This window comes from Pan paniscus, chromosome 16 (assembly GCF_029289425.2).
Source record: "Pan paniscus chromosome 16, NHGRI_mPanPan1-v2.0_pri, whole genome shotgun sequence".
NCBI classification, from domain to species: domain Eukaryota; kingdom Metazoa; phylum Chordata; class Mammalia; order Primates; family Hominidae; genus Pan; species Pan paniscus.
In genome coordinates this window covers 41,479,209-41,501,414 of record NC_073265.2, presented here as the reverse complement: position 1 = coordinate 41,501,414, position 22,206 = coordinate 41,479,209, and the positions used below count along the sequence as shown (strand labels likewise).

Genomic DNA, 22,206 nt, shown 5'->3' with positions numbered 1-22,206 from the left:
GGGCAGCAGCAGAACTGTTCACTGCTCTTTCCCATGTGGGCATCCAAGTGTTTCTGGAGCCTAGAAGGAGAGTTGGGTAAAGTCAGCCCCAGAGGAGTGGTGACCTTCTGTCAGTCAGGCCATGCAGCCAGTTGGAGGCAGCTTCGCAGGGAAGGGGGCTGGGGAGGACGCACTCGGAACCTTCTCCGCTCCTCTCTCTGCTCTCCTGCCAGGGCTCCCCATGAATCAAACCCAATCAAAGGCCAGAGGGCATGAAAGGCCATCGCCTTGGTTTATACCAAGTCCCCTGGGGCAGAGAGCAGAGAATCTGGAGGGGCAAACGGAATCCCTCCAGCAATCCCACCTAAAAAATAATTCAGGGATTCAGAGAGCTTGTGAGCAAAAAGAAAAATGAAAAACATTCAAAATCAAGCACAGAATCAAGGCAAGATGACTCTCCGAGGAACCTAATGTGAAATGATTACTGGGATATTAATTTTTGTGTTGACTTCCTAGCAGCCATGGCAAAGGGGAAACCTGTGTATAGACACATATGGTATGTGTCTACAGAGGTCGACTAGAAGGAACAGTGCCCCAGATGCCCCTGGGGCCCACTTCACATTCCTGTCCCAGAGCTTGGCACTGATGCTACCTGCATATCTTGAATGAATCCAGGTGCCCGTCTTATTAGTCAGAGAAGAGATGCAGTATTCTAATCTGGGAAAATGTTTGTTTTTAGGTTTCAAGGAGGATTTTCAGATGGACGTTTTTAAAATCCTGGCAGCCATCCTACATCTGGGCAACGTGCAGATCACTGCGGTGGGCAACGAGAGGTCCTCAGTTAGTGTGAGATGCTCATTTGTTTTACTTTTCCTTTGTCTAAGGGTCATAGTGGAACTGGCTCGCAGCTGACCTGCCTTTGCTTTTTAGCACCAGATATAGTCGGCCTCCTGGGTAGACTGGTTTAACAGGAGGCAGGCGGCAAGGGTTTCCAGGGCTTGCCTTCAAAGAGTAAAGCCTCCTCCCCTTGCAACAGTAGAGGAGGGGAAATGGATCTTCTGTGTGCTTTTCTTTTATTCAAAAAGTATGTATGAAGCACCTACTAAGTGCCACGGACTGTCATAGCATCTGGGGAAACAGCAGTGAACAAAACAAAGCAAGAAGCCCTTCAGAGAGCTTATGATCAGTGGTAGGGAGGAGACACAACAAGCAAATATGGGCTCCGGCAGCTGACGGCTGGCACAGAGGAAAGTAAAGCAGAGGGGGCATGCAGAGGCGCTGTGTCTTTCATGTGGGGTGGTCAGAGAAAGACTTTCTGAGAAGGTGGTGGGCGGCGGCCTGCAGGGGATGAAGAAGCAGGTTGTGCCTGTGGATGGGGGAAGAACAGCAAGTGCAGAAACCCGCAGGCAGGAGACGTCATTTGAAAAACAGCACGAAGGTCCATGTATCCAGAGGGTGAGTGACAGGGAGGGTGTGGATGAGACCAGAGAGGGGAGGGGGATTGCAGACCACATAGGACCTTAAGGGCACTGGGTAGTTTTCAGCAGAAGGACACCCACTACCTCCTTACACCTGCTTGAATCAGACATCAGTGGTGCTGGCTTCCTGGGAATGTATTGTAAGTTTTGTGAAAGATTTCTTTATTTAATGGGCACAAGTTAATTTGATATGTGTTTCTTCTATGACACATACTATGAGTAGTGATTCTTGGGGGAGGGGTATGTGTTTAATTAGTCTCATCAATGTCCATGTAAAGAAGAAAACAAACACAAGTAAAAAATGTTTCTATGAAACACAGAATCTGCACACCTGTAAAGCTTTGCATTAACAATAACATGTCTGTCCTAGTCAACTCAGACTGCCATATCAAAATGCCACAGGCTGAGTGGCTTAAACAATAGACATTTGTTTCCTCACCGTTCTAGAGGCTGGAAGTCTGAGAGCAGAGTGTCAGCCTGGTCGGTTCTGGTGAGGACTTTCTGCCTGGCTCCTAGACAGCCACCTTCTCATTGTGTCCTCGTGGTGGAGAGAGAGCAGACACTGTGATGCCTCTTACGAGAACACTAATCCCATCATGGCAGGCATCACCTTCTCAACTTTAGCCAACCCTGATTACCTCCCAAAGGCCCCATCTCCAAATATGGTCACGTTGGGGGTTAGGACTTCAACATATGAGTTTTGGAGGGACACAAATATTCAGTCTGTAACAATGTCTGTTTTCATGTCCCTCAAATAACTGATGGGAATAGTTGATCATTTTGTGTAACCGGTGAGTTCTTGGCTGTCTGCTACCAACGGTTTGGGGAGAGAGCAGAGCTGAGTGGAGCATGAGCTCCTGGGCTTAGCGTTTTAGATCTTTTGCCATGACCAGGAAGTAATTCTCCTTCCTCTCCTCCAGCTTTCACCTCAGCGTCCATCCCATCCTGCCTGCAGTGTCCAGACCTCCCAGAATGAGTCAATTCCCCAAGTGGGAAAGCAGGGAGAGAGGTGACGAGAGGCCTGGGGGAGAGTGTGGTGTGTCTGAAGTGGCAGATCCCCCTCTGTTGCCTTGCTCAGTTACCTCAGAGAAGCTGGGCTTCTGCCCTTTTTTCCCCAAACCCCCATAGATTAAAAATGTGATTTCTACCCAACAAATGCCATCACACTGAGCCCTCTCCCGTGAAGCTTCTTATTAAGGTAGCATTTTGGAGGAGGAATTAAAATTGATTGACTGAAAATCCTTTGGAAAGTCTTCTAAGAATATTTGTAGAAAATTCCCAGTCCTGTAATTATTGGTCCTAGATTTGGGATCCATCTCCACCCATTTGTATCAGGAACTTGAAATGTTGGACGCGTTAAATTTGGACGAAGCCATCGGACTTTTTGAAAAGCTGCCGCCCCTTTGCATTTTTTTCCCATAGCAGCACCTGCAGCTGAATTGTTTTTGACTCAGAAGGTTTCATTCTTTCTTAGAAGGAAGGAAACCAGATGCCACCGCCAGTCCCTTCCCTTATGAGGTCAGGCACGTCAAAGCCAGCTCTGTGTTACTGTGATATTGGTCAGCAGGGGGTGTGGGTAGAGCGCAGGGAGGGGCAGGACTGTTTCCATGGCTTCCTACACTGTGTCCTGAGGCTTTTTAGTGCAATCGTGTAGATTTCCTGGTGGGTTGGAATGGTGCCCGCAGGGGAGCCTGCCTTGGGAGTTCTTCTGCCTGAGAGAGGAGCTGGGAGTCACATCCTTGCCTGAGGACAGGAACCCTTTGTCCACACTGGCTGAAGGGAAATGGGAGCACCTCTTCCCTTTTTTCATCTGCTGACCAGAGGGGCAGCTCTCATGCCCTGGCTTGGGGGAGAAGCAAGATTTCACTTTGTGTATTCAGGAAAAGTCCCACCCCAGCCCTCGTGTCAGCTGAGGCACTAGCTCAGCCATGGGACTCCCACCAGCTTCTGCCTGGCAGCAACACCTGGGTACCTCCTGGACCAACCATCCAGGCAAACCCCTGGCCACACGAGGTGGGGCAGGGTGAGTGCACACTCTGACAAGTGGCCCAGGATGGTTCAAAGGGAAGAGAGGGGGCTGCATCCACATCCACAGGAACAGGGCAGGGTCTAGAGAGGGTGGCCTCTATGGCCTTAGTCACCGCTGACATTCTTTGGTTAAAATGAAAAATCAACGTGGGACGCAGCCCTGGACTCCCTGGCATTGCTGCAGGGGTGGTCTGCCAAGGGCCAGGTGCAGGACCCGTGCTGCTGTAGCCCCCTTGCTCTACTCCCAGGTCTATCTCCACCTCCTGAGGCTGGGCGTCCTTGTGCCAGCTACTACTCAGCTCTTGCACAGGCCTGAGTGTGGGCACGGGGGCCTTGGCCGGGTGGGATTGTGTGTCTTTGGATGGCTGGGCCACCTGACGGGGCTTGTGCTTGTTTTTGAAGGAGGATGACAGTCACCTGAAGGTGTTCTGTGAGCTCCTGGGCCTGGAGAGCGGCAGAGTTGCTCAGTGGCTGTGCAATCGCAAAATCGTCACAAGCTCTGAGACGGTGGTAAAACCCATGACCAGGCCTCAGGCTGTCAATGCCAGGGATGCACTGGCCAAAAAGATCTATGCTCACCTGTTCGACTTCATTGTGGAGAGAATTAACCAAGCGTTGCAGTTTTCAGGCAAGCAGCACACTTTTATTGGTGTTTTGGACATTTATGGGTAAGATTCTCTTCAGTGAGCCTGTCTTTCCTCCTTTAAATGTTGAGAGCCCCATGGTTTTTAGATCATTTTGTTCTGGTTCTTTTGTATTTCACATGATTAGAAAGATAACATTCTCTGCTTTTGCCCCTATAGATGCTAAGTACACTCTCCTGGGCTATGGTGCCATTCATTCAAAGTGCATTAAAGAGATGCTGAATTAGGAATGACCAATGTCAAGAGCTTACTGTGTGCCAGCTCTGAGGCTGCTTGGCTTCCATGGGCTTTCTCACTTAATTTCTTAAACAACCTTATAACTATCCCCGTTGTAGAGCTGCAACAACCAAGGCTTAGAAAGACTCAATAACTTGGTCACAATTGCTCCGCTGGTGGGAGAACCCAGCACAGTTGTGAGGCTCCTGCTTTTGCTTTTCCCACCAAAGGCCCCTGAGGTGTGGAGCCCCAAGGTCCCTTCCCATTCGAATCACAGGGGATGACAAGTCACCTAGGCTTGCACCTTGCCCAAGCCCAGCGGCCAGAGGTGGACTGAACCCAGGTCTCTGATCAACCACCCCCCTACCCCAATCCTTTTCCGTTCTTGGGTGAGAAGGTCTTGGATTTTCCCCAGCCCTCCTCCAGGAGGTCTTACCCTTCATCCCACCCTGGAGTTGGGTTCTTTTTCATTCTCTCTGCCTGGGCCTCCTTTTCTAAACCCCAGGCTCAGCTCATGCTGAAACAGCTATGGAGTAACCAGAGTGGAAGCTGGCATGAAGGGCTCTGCAGAGATTGTTATCCTTCAGGCTTTTCTAGCAGCTGGCCCCAGTGCCCAGCCCTTGCCCCTCTCCTGGGACCCACCCTGGTTTCTTAACAGGAGAAGGGGAAGATTGACCCATGAAAGGCATCCTGGAGTGTTCCACCTGGATTGGGGGATCTTCCCCACACCATGGCAAAAAGCAGCTCAACCCCATTCCCCATGCAAAGGGGAGAGCTGAGCCCTGGCCTTCACGGCCCTGCTGCTGCCTCCTGGGGAGGAGGGGGACAGGGCCACACCACGCTGTTGGACTTGCACCCAGGTGGAGAGGCAGCTTTTCCCATAGCTGTCAAATGGAAGACAGTGCCTCAAGGGAGCTGCTTTGTTTAATTTAGATCCTAAGTTAATACATATGGCTCCCAATTAATAGTACGTGTCAACAGTTATAAAATGCTTAATACATTACTGGGATAGCCTAGTCAATTATTTACCTTGTCTTCTTCCCAGAAAGTGTTTGAGCAGCCAGTTAAAAGCTTAAGTGAACTTTTAAAAATGGATAGTCCTCATTAAAAATAGTCCTGTTTCATTGTGGTGGAAATACGTAATTATTCTGTTATTCCCTGTTCTTTTGGGTGTTTTTAAAATGTATTTTTAAATGACAGTCCTTTATTTTAACAGTATATTATTTCTTTCTTTCTTTTTTTTTTTTTTTTTGTTTTTTGAGACAGAGTCTTGCTCTGTTGCCCAGGCTGGAGTGCAGTGGCACCATCTCGGCTCACTGCAACCTCTGCCTCCCAGGTTCAAGCGATTCTCCTGTCTCAGCCTCCTGGGTAGCTGGGACTACAGGCACCTGCCACTACGCCCGGCTGATTTTTTTTATTTTTAGTAGAGACTGGGTTTCACCGTATTAGCCAGGATGGTCTCGATCTCCTGACCTTGTGATCTGTCCACCTCGGCCTCCCAAAGTGCTGGGATTACAGGCGTGAGCCACTGCACCCAGCCATTATTTCATATTTTTATCTAACAGATGTTTATGTCCCAGGCACTGTGTTGGAGGCAGTGGTTGAACAGCATAGATGTACGGCTCCTGCCACCGTGGGACTGAGACTGGTGAGGGCAGCAGGCCGGCAGTAGAGGTTAGGATGAGTCCTGGGAAGGGAGGAAGGTGTGCTGGAGGGTAGCGGAGGGTGGGGACAGAGCAAGGGCAGCCATGTGCAAGGAGTAGTGAGCTGGACGGTGGCCCCCAGGCAGGATCCAGAACCACTGTAATAAGGAATTTGAATTTTTCAGCTATGTGGAAAAACCTGAGACAAGAGTATTTATAAGTTCACAAAGACTTGTTAGAGTAAATTATTTTAAGATTCCTCTCAAAAATTCTAACAATAGCCTGTTTGCTGCCACCCTTAAGTTCATGATACGCCTCCAAAAAAATCAGCTTTCCTCTAGGCAGCAGGGCTGCAGCCAGGGGCCAAGCCTTTCCTGCCCCCTCCAGCAGCCTCGCTTCTAGGCTAACCCTCGCCTAGGCATACCTGCAACTTTTGAGAAAGCTCTTTTTGACTTGGAAATAAGGAAGCCTCAAAGGAAGACTTAGCATCTTTGAAAGCAAGTAAAGCTGAAGCTGTGAGCTTCAAGGTCTAAGCTGAGAGTGAATGAAGGCTGGTGACTCCCCAGCCTGTCGTGTATTTATGTTCTTTGGACCCAGAGTTGGAAAAACCCGGGTCTGGGGGTCAGACCCCTGGGAATGAGCTCCGTAGCATACCAGTTACGTGACCTCAAGAAAGTCACAGAACCTCTCCAAGCCTTAGTTTCTGCATCTACAAGATGGGGCCTCTCTTGCAGGGTGATTTTGAACATACGATGGAAGAAATTATGCAGGTACCTTGAAAACCATAAGCATGGTTCCAGTGTGAAGTGTTTTCATAGCCAATGTGCCTCTAGCATTTTAAGTCACAGATCTAGGTCTTTCCATGGGTCCTAAACTTCAGATTTTTGTGCCCCAAAATAATGCATTGATGTTTGACATTTTGCCAGGATCTAGAAAGCCCTGCCCTTGGCCCCAGCTGTGAGCTGCAGAGCTCAATGAGACCCTTTTGAATCTTCCCCCAGGCCCAGCCCTGGCCTTGCTTCCATGAGCAGACCAGCCTCCGAATCTCTGAGCCACCAAGGCTGCGTGTGGAATGGGGCTGTCAGAGCTGCTATGAATCACCCTGGAGCTGTCTAGAGGACAGTCCTCCAGGTTCTTACCCTGCCCAGGAATTCCAGATTGAGCCAAACCAGCTCAGTCAAGTGAGACTCCCAGGGGACCTGTGGTAGGAGCTGGCAGGAACCTCTCAGGATTAGAGCGATTAAGAACAAAGCTTTGGAGGCACCAAGCACTGGGGTCGAATTGCATTTCTGGCACCACTTGCTGGCTGTTGGTCCTCACCATGGTCACTCCTTCTCTGACCCTCGTGTGTGACAGTGGAGTCACAGGAGCCCTTCACATAGGGCTGTGTTAGGGTTATAGGAGGTGACGTGCATAAATGCTGACACCTTAAAAGTGCTCAGCAAGCTGCCTTCCAGCAGGAGCTCATCTGGCCAGGTGGTAAATTTGGTGCCTCTGTTTTGTTCGGCCCACGCCATGTTTTGCAGAGTGGGATTATTCACTTAAAAGTCCCAGTTTTCTGACTTTTCTTAAGAATCAATTAATCTAACATCCTGGGCCGCATTCATCCATGGCTATATCCGGCAGGAGCTGAGTAGCAGCTGCCTCCCCAAGGGCTCCTCTCGGTTCTTGAGCTTGCAACTCCAAGGCAACTGCAGGGGCAGCTGATGAAAGTCTGAATATGGAAGCCAGCCATGTCTGTCTCGTCCCTGATGGGGTGTGCTGGGCTGTAGGATATGAAATGACTTTGCCCTTTTCCTCTAGGAACTATGAAAGCACCCCTTAGGGAGGCAAAATTTTGCTGCAATTGTGCTGCTCCTCCCCTCAACAGACAAGGAGAGAATAGGAAACCACATTGCCTTCTCATTGGAGGCACAGGCATCACAGTCAGGCAGCTTCGCAGCTAAGTTCTGACACAAGCTGTGTGACCTTTGGCAAGTTTCTTAACCTCTCGGGCTTATTTTCTGACCTATAAAGTCAGAATAATAATTGCCAATATCACTGTTGTTGTGCGGACTACACCATATGGTGACATGCTTATTTTAATGCCTGGCTTGAGGTAGATGTTTTATACCTACCAGATTTCTTCCAGGGGACAACCAGGAAAAGGGTTATTTATAAACTGACTACTAGGATATCATTAAAACCAGAAGCTTTGAGGGGTATTTAAAACTTGTAGAAGACATAGCAAACGTTTAAGCTTTTAAGTGTCAAAAAATATCTATAAACAAATGCATATGTCTTGCTTCAGGTTATATTTTAACTTGTTTAAATTGTATTTCAGTTTTGAAACCTTTGATGTGAACAGCTTTGAACAATTTTGCATCAATTACGCTAATGAAAAACTGCAACAACAGTTTAACATGGTAGGTGACCTTTCTGCCTTCTTGACTAGTTCTCAGCCGCGTGTGTGTGTGTGTGTGTGTGTGTGTGTGTGTGTGTGTTCGTTCGTGGAAAGAGGCATTCTTCTTTCTTGAGGTTGCAAATTTTTATGCAAGGAGCCTCACGCTGGGTCACTGCACCACCTTGTGGCCAAATCTTGAAATCACACTCTCTCATCTATTTCATCTTTTTTGAATCACCTGCCAATGTGTGAGCCTCACTGCCCTTCTTGGATACAGACCCTCTGTGCAGCCAGGCAAAACTATTTAGTTGGTTGCCTGAGGCCTCCACTTTCTTTCGAGCCTCTCTGTCTTTGCACTTGCGGCTTTCTCTGCCTTAACCCACGTGATCCTGTTATTTCCCCATTGCTTTACCTTCACGTGGCCAACTCCAGCTTGTGTTTTGAGATCCAGCTTCCCTGAGAGCCTCCTGCGATACCTCCTGGCCTCTTCCTATGTGCTTCCTTATCGCAGGCCTGTCACATGGAATTATCATCATTTGCATGCAAGTTTCCAAATAGACTTGGTCACCTGGAGAGGCCAGGACTGGCATTCTTTGTCTCTCTCAGCCCAGTGCTTATCTCGGCACATGCAGCACTAAACAGCAGATGGCCAATGGTTTATGGGAATGAGTTTCTCCAACCTTAATTTAGAACAAGACATATATGGTACCTTCCTAACTAACAATAAGATCAAATGTATCCTCCCATGGAAACAGACAGGAGATGGATTCCAATTTTTTTTTTTCCACTGGGAAGATTTGTTTATTCAAAAGACGTTTTTGAGTGTATACTGTGTATACCAGGTACCAAGTTAAGTGCTGAGGTAGAAAGATGAATAAGACAATTTAAAAAATGTTGACTAAATGCTACTTGTGGCTGTTTGGGCATTTATTATTGCTATGTGTATTGAATACAATTTCAACCTCTTAAATCAGTTCCCTAGATGCAAGAACTTTATTGAATTCACTTTTGAATTCCCAACAGTACTGACGCCTTTCTGCTCCTAACAGAAGTCGATGAAATTAAAAGTTGATTGGCCATCTTTCTACATTGGCCCTACCATGAAACTACTCTCATATTTTTTTTATAATTGCCTCCTTAACATTTATATTTGGCTCTGTTTCTGAAAAGCCATGAAAGCTAAAATACTTTACTAACTCACATTTTCCTTTTAGCTTACATCCTAAACTTTGGCTACATGTTCATGGGAAGAATGGTGATTCCAGTTCATAATAGAAATCACACTTTAATACCCTAACAGTTACTCCAAGGAAAGGTTATACCTTTGTTAGTGTCCAGTCTTATGCTCCCTCAGAACCCCTGAGGAAAACATAGCATGACGTCTTGGAGAGCGTGGGCTTTGGCTCAAACTAAATTGGGTTTGAATCTCAGCTCTACCACCTCCCTCTGGGACCTTGGGCTCTCTGAGCCTCTGTTTCCTTGTTTTAAAAATGAGTCATCATTACACATTGTGTGTATGTGTCAGAATATCACATGTACCACAAAACTATGTACAACTATTATGTATCAATTTAAAAAGAGTCAATAATAACTGTCTAATATTGTGAGAAGGCCTAACATTGAATCCTACTCAGTAGAAGTTTCTTTTTTTTTTTTTTTTTTGGCCCAGAATTAATTCATGTATAACCATTAAATTTCATTCCATTGTAAATTTCATTTCTTTAGCATTTGCAAGGCTTTCCTGGAAGTTTAACATTAATAACTACAGCTGAGGTTTATTCCAAGTGCATATTCAGTATAACTCACCTGAAGTCAAACTCTCTGTGGCTGCTACCCTGTTCCCTGGCTGCAATGGCGTGCTGCTCCCCAGCATGTCCACCTTAACCTCAAAGTGACACTTATACCAGATGTCTTGCCAAAAATCACAAATCAGAGGCTGTAATTCTATTTTTTTTTTGCTTTTGTTCTCCTCTCCTGTTCTTCTTCCTCTTCCACTTCCTCCTCCTCCTCTTCCTTTTTCCTCTTCTCCTTTTTCTGAGTCATCCATCGACGTGTAGATCCTCCCAGGAGGGGTAGTATCTTCAATTGTCGGCACAGAAAGCTTTGGGTAGGACTCTCCTGATCTCCAGTCCCCCTCTTCTGGTTGCCACTGGGCCTTGCACCTGATGCCCCCAGGGAGCTCAGCAGTAGCAAGTGTAGAAGTGCCGGTGCCACCTTCTCCTCTCAGCCCGCTTACCCTCCACGTGACTTTCTGTGGTCAAGTCACGCCATGGACCCCATGTCCTGAGCCTGACATTCATCCTGACCTCTTCCCTCCTCTTCCTCCTCCCTGAGTCCCAGTCATCAAGAGCATCGGGCTGAGTCCTCATTGGTCTCACTGCCTCCGGTTCTTCCCTCCTCTGAGCCATCCTCCAGGTCTCATGATAACCCCTCCGCCCTCCAGCGGGTCCTCACTGCTCCTAGAAAAAGGCCATAGGCCCAGAATTCTCTAAGGAGGGTGTGAAGGTCTCGGGTGATTTGACTGTACCATTCTTTGCCACCACATTGCCTGCTGTCCTCCTGTAATTTCTAACCTGCTTGAGGTGCGTTTCTCAAGCACCGATTGAGCTTTCACGTGGTTCCCACTGGGATTCCTCCATAGGAGGGTTTTCTTGATGCCTCACCCCACCCCACCCTACCCCACCTCACCACCTGCCAGCCAGACTTTCTTTCATCCTCCATGGTAAGCCTGAGTACATCCTCTGGGAAGCCTCCTTGATACCCTTACAGCCCAAGTGAGTAGTGCACAAAGATCTCTAAGCAGTGGGCTTCTCCCACCGGCCCCGCAGCTAGCATTCTCAGGTAGCTGGCTCCACCCAGCCAGGCTGCATTAGGCCAAAGAGGCTGGATCTGTTCTTGGATAGCTGCTAGCAGGAAGGGGCTGTAGGACCACACTGAGTACCATGTGGTGCTGGTGGTGACATAGGCTGGCCCAAGCCATGTCCTAGGAGGTAGAGACCCACTCAGACTAGGTGGGAGGATGACAGCTAGACTGGCTTTAGGAACTCGGCGGTATTGATCACGGTATGGGCCTTGTCTATACTTCAGGGTCCTTCTTTTTAAACATAAATATTACAGATCAACCATTTACATTTTCCAAATGCTTACATCCTGCTCTTTGGAAACATATTTTAATATTCTGTTTTACTTTCTGTATTAACTTTGGATTCCCAGCATGTCTTCAAACTGGAACAAGAAGAATACATGAAGGAAGATATACCTTGGACGCTGATAGATTTTTATGACAATCAACCAGTTATTGACCTGATTGAAGCAAAAATGGGAATTCTGGAGTTACTGGATGAAGAATGTTTGGTAACTTTTAAGCATAGTTGTTTTTTTCAGCTTTTAAGTAGTAACAGATGAGCATTTTGCAAAGCAGTTTTTTTGAAGTGTGCTTGTGAAGTCCTGATGTTTATCCAATTGGTTGGATGGATATTAATGCTGGGATAGCATCCACAGCAGGGACCCCGGAGGGCCCGCTGGGCCTTTTGCCCTCAGCCTGTGTAGACCACGCTTGGGGAGCTGCACCACCTCTTTTAGCTGACGTCCAGCATGGAGGCTGTCCCAAAGTGTATGTAGAAACGTGCATGGAAACAGCAAGTGACTCCACTCAAGTTGTCGGTGACTAATAAGAATTGAGTTTTCTTTTACATCCTGATTCTTGTGAGTCATCAAGAAAAATCAACATCGTATGAGTCACCAGAAGAGCTTTCTAGAGTTTTCTTCTTACCATTTCCCTCTGGGAAACTCTGAAGTAGGCCAGCCTGGCAGTGTCTCTCATGGGGGCACAAGAACAAATAATCCCAAAGTGAGGATTAATAAGGTTTCGGGGTTAAAGGATTTTTTTTTTTTTTTGAGACGGAGTCTTGCTCTATCACCCAGGCTGGAGTGCAGTGGTGCCATCTCGGCTCACTGCAACCTCCGCTTCCTGAGTTCAAGTGATTCTCCTGTTTCAGCCTCCGGAGTAGCTGGAATTATAGGCGCACACCACCATGCCCAGCTAATTTTTTGTATTTTTAGTAGAGACGGGGTTTCACCATGTTAGCCAGGATGGTCTGGATCTCCTGACCTCGTGATCCGCCTGCCTCGGCCTCCCAAAGTGCTGGGATTACAGGCATGAGCCACTGCGCCCGGCCAATTTTTGTATTTTTAGTAGAGATGGGGTTTCCATCTCAAAAAAAAAAAAAAAAAAATCACATGTATCAAGAACAAATTTCGCAACTAGCTTAGTACAAGGAGGTATGCCCATATTTCAAGGAGTGAGTTAATTAGGAAGTAAAATAAGAAAAACTATTTTCCTGAGGCAGGGGAAGGGGAGGACTCTCTATTCAGGTGCCAGTCTTTTCCCATTCACCCTTGAATGAAGGTCATGTTCATGTAATGGAACCCACACTATTTTTTCCTGAACCTTTAGATTTCTTTGGGAATAAATAAAATACTGCCTATTTTATAGAAATAAAATTCTTCATTCTAAAGTCATTGTGTGACCATTTCTTTTTAAAGTTTTGTTCTTCTAAAGAGACATTGATGTATCCATTAAAATATCACATCAAATACCCCACAAATATATATAATTGTTATTTGTCAATTAATAATAATTTTTAAAGTGTCCTAAAGATTAAGATCAAGGATAAATTAATGCCTAAAGTTGCTTTTTTAAAAACCTCTAAGGCCAGGCGCAGTGGCTCTTGCCTGTAACCCCAGCACTTTGGGGAGGCCAAGGTGGGTGGATCGCCTGAGGTTAGGAGTTGGAGACCAGCCTGGCCAACATGGTGAAACCCCGTCTCTACTAAAAATACAAAAATTAGCCAGGCATGGTAGCAGGCACTTGTAATCCCAGCTACTTAGGAGACTGAGGCAGGAGAATCGCTTGAACCCAGGAGGCAGAGGTTGCAGTGAGCCAAGATCACGTCATCACACTCCAGCCTGGGTGGAAGAGCCAGACTCCATCTCAAAAATAAATAAATAAATAAATAAATAAATAAATAAATAAATGCCTCTAATTGAGAGCAGTTCCCTAAGTGCCAAATCACCTTGGTTTCTTAGAATTAGTGCTTTTCCTCACCTGTATGAATCTCTGGTTTTCTTCCTTGCTATTTGGTTTATTTTTCTTTTCCAGTTACCACATGGAACTGATGAAAACTGGCTTCAAAAGCTGTATAATAATTTTGTCAACAGGAACCCTTTGTTTGAAAAGCCTAGAATGTCAAACACATCCTTTGTCATCCAGCACTTTGCTGATAAGGTACTGTGAAGGTCTCCATCAATGCTGTCAACCCCGGAACCTGTACAGCCTCCAGAAGGAGTAGGCAGGCCAGGAATGTTTCTGATCAGATTCAAGTCATACTTAACATGTAGCTTTGATGAGTGTGTGTTTAACAGTTCCTGATTTGTTTTTGTGGCGAGATACATGAGTTCCAACTGTACTACTTTAAAGACGAATGTGTTGTTAGAAGACCACACTTCTGATTTTGGATGTACTGAAGTTACTGAATTTCATTAACCTCTCATCAGTTTATTTTCTATATGAAATTGTGATAATCAAGACAGCATAATTCTTTCTTATGATGAAAGCTATATTTTTTTCTGAAGTTCTATTTAATTAAACTGGACTATATTACAATGGCAACATAGGTTAACTCAAGATGATGATGGGTTATCTTCGTGCTTTTTTTCATCTTTTGTGTCTTTTTTTTCTTTATACGTCTCCTTTTTCTTTTTACTAAACAAATGTTACTTGTCTAAAATGAAAAATTTTTGTTAAAATCGCATTATAGAAAGCTTAGAAAACAGAAGGAAAAAATTGCCATAACCACCTGCCCTAAATGTACATTCTTATTTGTTTTCCTTCCTTAAGGGAGCTCCTACCTCCTCCCATGTCCTGGTTGGGTGTTGCCTTGGTGGCCTAGCCCACTGCCAGGGCTCACGGGAATGGCTTGTGCTTGTCTATGTTTATCGCAGAGGCTGGTGCTGTGAGTCAGAGCTGGTCACTCCCGAGTGACTGATGGTGGAGGGAGGGGACAGCAACCTGGAAAGCTGTGATCACCTTTGTGTGCTAGCAGAGTACTGTAAAATATTAAAATATAGGATTGGCCGGGTGCAGTGGCTCACACCTGTAATCCCAGCACTTTGGGAGGCTGAGGCGGGTGGATCGCTTGAGACCAGGAGTTTGAGACCAGCCTGGCCAACATGGTGAAACCCCATCTTTACTAAAAAATACAAAAATAAGCCAGGGGTGGTGGCACGCACCTGTAATCCCAGCTACTCAGGTGGCTGAGGCAGGAAAATTGCTGGAACCTGGGAGGCGGAGGTTGCATTGAGCCAAGATCACGCCACTGCACTCCAGCCTGGCCGACAGAGTGAGACCCTGTCTCAAAAAAAAAAAAAGAAAGAAAAAGGAAAAAAAAAAGATAAGTTTTTAGTGCTTAGACTTTTTCAGATGGGCTCCTGAAAAGATGCCTATGAAATGAAATGATCATATGTCAAATTATATTTTCTAGCTATTGTCTTATAATTTCAGGGTTCTGGTCCCATAGGAAAAGGGAGGGGGAAAGACCAGACTCCATAAAAAGCACATATGGGATTTCTTTCAAGGGTCTCTCTTTATAGGATGTAGTTTCTGGACATGTAATTCTCTCACCTGCCACTTCCAAGAAGTCTCCCTTAAAAGAACTAGGCAGCGTTTGGGCTGGACTATGGATTGATTGGTGGGAAGAACCCACACGCACTATGGGGTTAGATTAGGTTTTCAATCTCATTGGCCAGGGAAATCAGGTCGTATTGAATGCAAGTCAGCTGAGCTTAGATGTAGCAATTCAGCACATCTTCCCTTGGTCCCAGAGTCCCCAACAGAGGCACCAGCTGCATGTGACACTGTCCCCACAGATGCTCGCCCAGACCAGGAAAGCTCTGTATTTGCCACCTTTGTCTATCTGTCCTAGTGGCTCACACCACCATTCTGGAAGAATTTGTACAACAATCCAGGTACTTCATTCACAAAGAAGTGTTTGCAAACAGCCGGTGTTCCTGGATTTAACCTACCTACCGGCAAGGATACTTCCTTACCTGGGGGACAAAGCAGAGGCCATGCCCAGGGAACCCTCTGCTTCCGGATTCCAGCACTCTCCCCTGTTTCCTCATTGTCAATTTTTAAAATTAATTTTAATATACGTTTTTAATTTATGAAAAATAAATTATCACATATTAAGATACGCAATCCAGAGGCATAAACTAGGGGGAGGTTGAATGTTGAAGCAGCCACCCTGGATATGCCATGGTTTGAGGCATTCAAGAAGCCTTCTTCATCAGAAAGGGCAGCATGGAGAGTTTTTCTAAGCTAGATTCAAGCAGTGCAAAGGTTGACCCACTCTGAACCTGATTCTGAGGGCTTGGTGGCTCTTGAAGGCTTGGTGGTCAGCTGGTCGGTTTTTCTATCCTTTCTACCACATTAATGTTGATTTAGGAAACGATGTCTGTTTGAACCCAATGAACACCACTAAGCTTTTTCCTCCTCCTGGTGGCTTCAAAGGCAAAGGGAGACCTAAGTCAGGTGTTCTTGTATGAACTGCACATACTGCAGGGAGCAACTGGACCCCTGTGGCCCGAGGGAGCCAACAGGTGAGTGCAGAGTGATCAGCAGGCAGGTGAGAAACCGAGGTGGTGGGAGAGAAGACACATTCCCAGCTTATACATAATGGGGCTGCTGCCATGATGCACAGAAGCCAGACGTCTTTTTGTAAGATTGCCTCTGTAGCCTTTTTTATTAATCTTTCTTAAAAAAGAGATGAAACTTGTGCTTAGAGGCTATATTCTTTGGCCTCTTTGGGAATAATTAATTGCTTTCTCTGTATAGGTAGAGTATAAATGTGAAGGTTTCCTGGAGAAAAACAGAGACACCGTCTATGACATGCTGGTTGAAATCCTGAGAGCAAGCAAGGTCTGTAAAGTCCTAGGGGTAACTAAAGTTATTATATAATTGACATGGATCTAGATGTATATAAGGAAAGAGTAAGGAGAGAGAGAGAGAGTGAGTGTGTGTGTGTGTGTGTGTGTGTGTGTGTGAACTCTCTGGACAGTGGTAAGTTGTAGCTCACAGATACAAAAAGATAACTACTGTAAATCTCTACTATATGCAAAATCAGAAATCAAACATGCAGATGACAGGAAGGACAGCTAATAGAACCATTAAAGAATCACAATTCCAGCCAGACGTGGTGGCTCACGCCTGTAATCCCCGCACTTTGGGAGGCGGAGGCGGGTGGATTGCTTGAGGCCAGAAGTTTGAGACCAGCCTGGCCAAAAAGGCAAGACCCTGTCTCTTCTAAAAATATAAAAAAACATTAGCAGGGAGTGGTGACATGCCTGTAGTCCCAGCTACTTGGGAGGCTGAGGTGGGGAAGACTGCTTGGCCCTGGGAGATAGAGGCTGCAGTGAGCCATGATTGCGCCACTGCACTCTTCGTCTGGGCAGCAGAACAAGACCCTGTCTCAAAACAAAACAAAACAAAATATGAAATTCTCTCTGAGAGAAGATAAGACATTTAAAGAAATAACTGATACAAAGCAGAAGGTAGTAAGTGCTTTAAATGAGGTACAAATACAAGATGAAGACGGTTCAGAGAAGTTGGGATTAATTCATTCATTGCGAAGGGGGTGGGGCTGGAAAACGTTTTAAGAGATTCCTGGGTAGGGTTTGGATCTGCAGGGATGAGAATGTGGAGTAGGAGGGAGGAGACTGCAGGTGGAGACACAGTGTGAGCCAGGCACGGAGGTGAGAATAGTAGATGTTTCCACTTTCTGACACTTAGAGTGATACCCACATACAGACATTTACACACTTTTCTTCTCTGTTCCCCTTCTCGGGAAAGAAGTCACGGGCCATCCCTATGAAAGACGATCCTCTTGTGGAATTGAGATTTGGCTGTAGATGTTGGTGAGGTTGTTCACCGCCCACTAGTTTAGCTGAGTTGTTGTCACCATTTACGTGGCTTGTATGAGTGAGGACTGTGGATAGTTGCTTTTGGACATTGAGATCCTCTCTGTTCCTTCCAGTTTCATCTCTGTGCCAACTTTTTTCAAGAAAATCCAACTCCTCCTTCTCCTTTTGGTTCAATGATTACAGTTAAATCTGCAAAGCAAGTCATCAAGCCAAACAGCAAGCATTTCCGGACCACAGTTGGGAGCAAGGTACTGAGAAGGTGTTTGAGAGTGAGGGGTCTAAAGGCAGGGCCAGGCCCTGGGGAACCAGGGCACTCAGAGGACCCGCATTCCAGGCCTGGACATGGACGGACGCTGGGGCTCTTCCAATCTAACATGGACTCCACTGCAAAAAGTTCATCGTCGTCATACTTCCACCTCCAAGGCAGCACGCACTGGAGCAAACCACGCTCTTGCACAATAACATGGTTTATTCAGTTCTCTGCTGTCTGGGAGTATTAGGTGTTCTGTCCACAACAGTAGGACATGCTGATAAACCACAGTCACGGACTGAAACCTTTCATAATAGGTGTTTATGCATGAGGTTAACTTTTCTTCCTATTGAGTAACTTAACAAGGTTGGGCTGCTTTTTACCGTGATGTAAGCAGTAAATTATTTCAGAGCCATGTTTGATCTCTAGCTTTGTTTCCTAGTTCCGCAGCTCTCTGTACTTGCTCATGGAGACCCTCAATGCGACGACGCCCCACTACGTTCGATGCATCAAGCCAAATGATGAGAAGTTACCCTTTGAGTAAGTGTTCTTATGCAACACACAGCGAAGACGTGGGAAGGCAGTTTCTGCCATAAAGTTGGAGAATTTGCTTCCAATTGTCTTGAGATTTACCCTGTTTCTGGGTTTTTTTTTAATGATTCAGAACAATGCCGTCCTTTACATAAAATGTTAGCTCAGCCCCTCTGGTTAAACCCCCTCAATCTCCAGGGCTAAGCAAAAGGGCTAGATTTGAAAGAATCTTCTACAACTAAAGTTTTTGCAACTTGAACCTTTTGCTTGATTAAAAGAAGAATGAGTATGTGTGTTTGTAGAAGGTCATAGAAGGTCAGAACATTTGTCCTCAGACATGATGGCATGAGGCATTATTCTTGTTCTCTGCGACCCATGGAGGAGACCCAAAGCTTGTGAATATAAGGTGTAACGAGTCCCTTGTAGCTTGCTAGAGCTGAAAGAGGTGCCTAAAGGGGGATGAGCTGTCTATGGAGGCAGTGAGTGTGTGTGTGGGTCACCAGATGGGTGAGACCTAAGCTGCAGAGCTACCTGTTGGGTGTTCTGTAGAGGAAATTCAAGCATCAGTGGGTGCTTGGGCCAGGCGAGCTAGCATATTTCTTTCCACCTGGTTGTCGTTTGAAGCTCACCTCAAAGGCCAGTTCCCCCATGGCCTTCTCAATGCCACCTCCATCAGAGTCAGCTGCTCCTTTCTCTATATCCCATTGCACCTGTATGGACTGTTTTGCAGAGGTGCTATTTTTCTTGGTCATGCAATAGAAACTTATTAAGTATCTGCTGGATACCTGGCATAGGGTCACAGTCTAGCCAGGTCTGCTGTGCCTGTTTATGGGCATGTTGAGCAATTACGATGCCTTAACACATAATATCATTGTCTTTTTAAAGATTTGACTCCAAAAGAATTGTTCAGCAGCTGCGAGCCTGCGGCGTTTTAGAAACGATTCGCATTAGTGCACAGAGCTACCCTTCCAGGTATGTTGTCCGTCCTTGTCTTGGAGGGAAAAGTACCTGACATCAGAGCTATGCTGAGAACCAAGGACATGGCTGCCATGATTTTTGTCACATACTTTTGGCTTCTGTAAAGTGCCCCCAAGATTTTCCCACTGCCCTGTGGAAGTCCAGAAGAGGGTAAGAAATAGGCTCTGTGGGGAACGGAGGCCACCACCACCTCCTCACCCCATCACTGCATCTCGGCTGCTGGTGGCGGCCCCACTGCCTCCCCCGTGTACTAGGGAAGACGCTGAGTGGGAGAAAGAGCACAATTGCTGGGGCAGACAGGAGTGCTCAGGGTGGTCTTGGTAGTGTCCCAGGCAGGCAGGGTATCAAAGATCAGTGCCTTTATCCTCAGGACAGATTGCACCACCCCCGCCCTATGACAACAGTGGCAGGTAAGGCAGCAGAGTCCCCAGACACAATGTGCTTCCTCTGACACTCCTGGCTTTGATCCCCTTTGATTTTCCAGGTGGACATACATCGAGTTCTACAGTCGCTACGGCATTCTCATGACCAAGCAAGAGCTTTCCTTCAGCGATAAAAAGGAGGTGTGCAAGGTGGTTTTACACAGACTCATCCAGGTCAGTTTCCCCACCTCCTGGGATCATGGTCTCCTTCCTGGAAGCACATCTCCCAAACATGCTGTTTCATCTTTGTCTTGGATGCTCAGGACTGTAATCATGAACACCTGAAAGGAAAGAAAATGTGCCCCGAGCATTTGTCTGCTGAAGAGACCATAGCAGAGCGCTCACTGGGCCATGAGTCCCCGTTAGGGACCCACATCCGAACTCCGGCCTCCCCAGTGTCCTCGTATCCTGTTTAGCTCTCCCACGATCTAACCCAGTCCTCTGTGGACCAGGCTTATAGGATATGGTCAACTGGGGTTGTCACCAAGCCACATGGGCTCCAGGCATGGTGCCTTGTGTGGATTGACATCATTGCTGCAGCGATGAGTTGTGATGGGAAAGAGATGGGGAGTTATAAGGTCCAGCAAAGGGGATGGTGAAGAGAACCCAAAATGGAGACAGAAAACCAAACTTCCCCAGTTTCTTCTACTCCAATGTGGAGACCACGAGAGAGTGGCTGAGGTTCTCTGGCAGCCCAACTGAGAATCGCCGCAAATGACACTCACTCCCCTTCTCACCCACAGATGGATTCCTCAGCCTAAGTCCCATTTCTTCCTCCAGGGTAATTTTAAACAAACAACTCAAAGTATACATTTCTAGATCATGATGTGAGTTTTCTGCCTTAAATGTCAAAATCACAATATTTCTGGCACCTTTGAATCCCTAAAGCTCTTTTCCAAATACTGTATTATAGAAAATCTGACAGATTTTAATTCTAACTATATCATTTTTCTCTTCCAGGATTCTAATCAGTACCAGTTTGGTAAAACCAAAATTTTCTTCAGAGCAGGACAAGTGGCTTATTTAGAGAAACTTCGATTGGATAAACTGAGGCAGAGTTGTGTTATGGTACAAAAGCACATGCGTGGCTGGCTCCAGAGGAAAAAATTCCTCCGAGAGAGACGAGCCGCCCTGATAATCCAGCAGTACTTCCGGGGTCAGCAAACTGTGAGGTATGTTGGAATCAAGGAACACATGTGGAACTGTGGGGCTTTCTGTGCTGATCATCTCCGGCGGGGAGGACTCATCAAGGACAAGGGACCTTTCTCCTGTGACCCAGGGTGCAGACGTGCATGGGTCCCCTTTGTGGTCATGAGCATTAGGGCAAGAAAGGTCCGTCTCTCAGGGGCAGGTAGTGCTGGCTCTGCCTGGTGTCTGTGTGGTGAGCCGACACCCAGGGCCCTGCAGGGAGGAGGCGCTGGTGAGAGTGTTACTAAGGAGAGTCAGGGTTCCGGAAGCTCAGGGAGAGGCCCAGGGCCCCTTTCCTATGGGAACTGAAAATGCGTAAGATCAGCAAGGCCCTAGTGAAGATCCAAAGGACAGATGTCAAGAATAGCCAGCGACCAGCCTGCCAGCAACCGGTGGGGTGCACCATGGCAGAGGGGGTCCCTGCAAGGCCTGGCAGCAAACCAATCACAGAACCCCTGAGCAGGAAGACCACAGCAGCCCCAGCCAAGCCAAGGGCTGAGGGGAGGGTGGTCCACCAGCTGCGCTGATCCTACCTGCCTCGAGGGGTCCTGAGAGTCCACACAACCCTGCCAGCCCACTGAAGGACCACGGTCATTCCGGGACTTCCAGGGCTTTGGTGTACCTGCTGGAAAGCACAAGACCAGGGTGCCCCTAGATAAACTTTGTGTTTCTCTCTGCCTGCTCTGCCCCTTCTTTGGGATGCTGTGAGGATGCTTGAGAAGGCCGGCGTTTAGGGTCAGGCTGCGTCTGCAAGCCTGACTTCTTCCTGAGCTGGAGGCTGAACTGTGGCAGCATCTGGCCTTCTCTGCATGACCAGCATGGTGTGGTATGGATCACACAGCTGGGCTGGCTTGCCCTCCTGTGCTTCTGGGCCCAGTTGATAACAGCAGTCTTTGGGGAAGGAAATCACAGTTATCTTACCCGCCAAGGCCACGCTCCCTTCCCATTTGGGGCTCACCAGAGCCTGATCATCCTGCCCTGCTGGCCTCTTGCCTATCCCATTCATTTCATCCCACTCCTGCCCCCAGTTTAGGCTCACGGCATCACCTGCCTTGCACTCTGATGGCACCATGCTCCACCTCCCACCTCCTTCCCATCTTCCTACATCAGAGCCTGATTGAGCCACTGCCCTGCACCTGCCTTTAAGGCCCGTGTTTCCTACAGAATAGCATTCAGTCTCTGACGTGATATTCAAAGCCCTCCATAGCCTGGGTGCATTCATAAGAATGGAAGCTCCATGAGGGCAGGGGCCACACTTGTCTGGTCATTCATACCCAGACCTAGCATGGTGGCTGTCATAGAAGGTGTTCAACAAATATGTTTTTAAAATAACAAATGGTGCACATCTATTTTTCTAACCTCATTGACGTCTAATTTTCTTCATCCATCTTATTCTAGTGATTCCAAACAAACTCCTTTTCTGAGTATTTCAGGCACTGTAGAGCCTCCATGCCTTTACTCATGCTGGTCCCTTATCCTGAAAGCCT

The 22,206-nt window shown here is 46.9% G+C and overlaps 1 protein-coding gene across 6 annotated transcripts in view; it reads left to right on the top strand.

The window, feature by feature from the left end:
• Nucleotides 1-22,206, top strand: part of MYO5C (myosin VC) — a 101,669-nt gene that overhangs the window by 29,294 nt on the left and 50,169 nt on the right. For all 6 annotated transcript variants that reach the window (XM_034938763.3, XM_034938764.3, XM_034938762.4 and 3 more), the window contains 11 exons: nt 719-825; nt 3,888-4,153; nt 8,312-8,393; nt 11,585-11,725; nt 13,533-13,658; nt 16,266-16,349; nt 17,464-17,598; nt 18,043-18,140; nt 19,017-19,103; nt 19,594-19,705; nt 20,492-20,703. In XM_034938763.3, the coding sequence (XP_034794654.3) occupies nt 719-825; nt 3,888-4,153; nt 8,312-8,393; nt 11,585-11,725; nt 13,533-13,658; nt 16,266-16,349; nt 17,464-17,598; nt 18,043-18,140; nt 19,017-19,103; nt 19,594-19,705; nt 20,492-20,703 (1,450 nt within the window). The remainder of the gene's footprint in view (nt 1-718; nt 826-3,887; nt 4,154-8,311; nt 8,394-11,584; nt 11,726-13,532; nt 13,659-16,265; nt 16,350-17,463; nt 17,599-18,042; nt 18,141-19,016; nt 19,104-19,593; nt 19,706-20,491; nt 20,704-22,206) is intronic.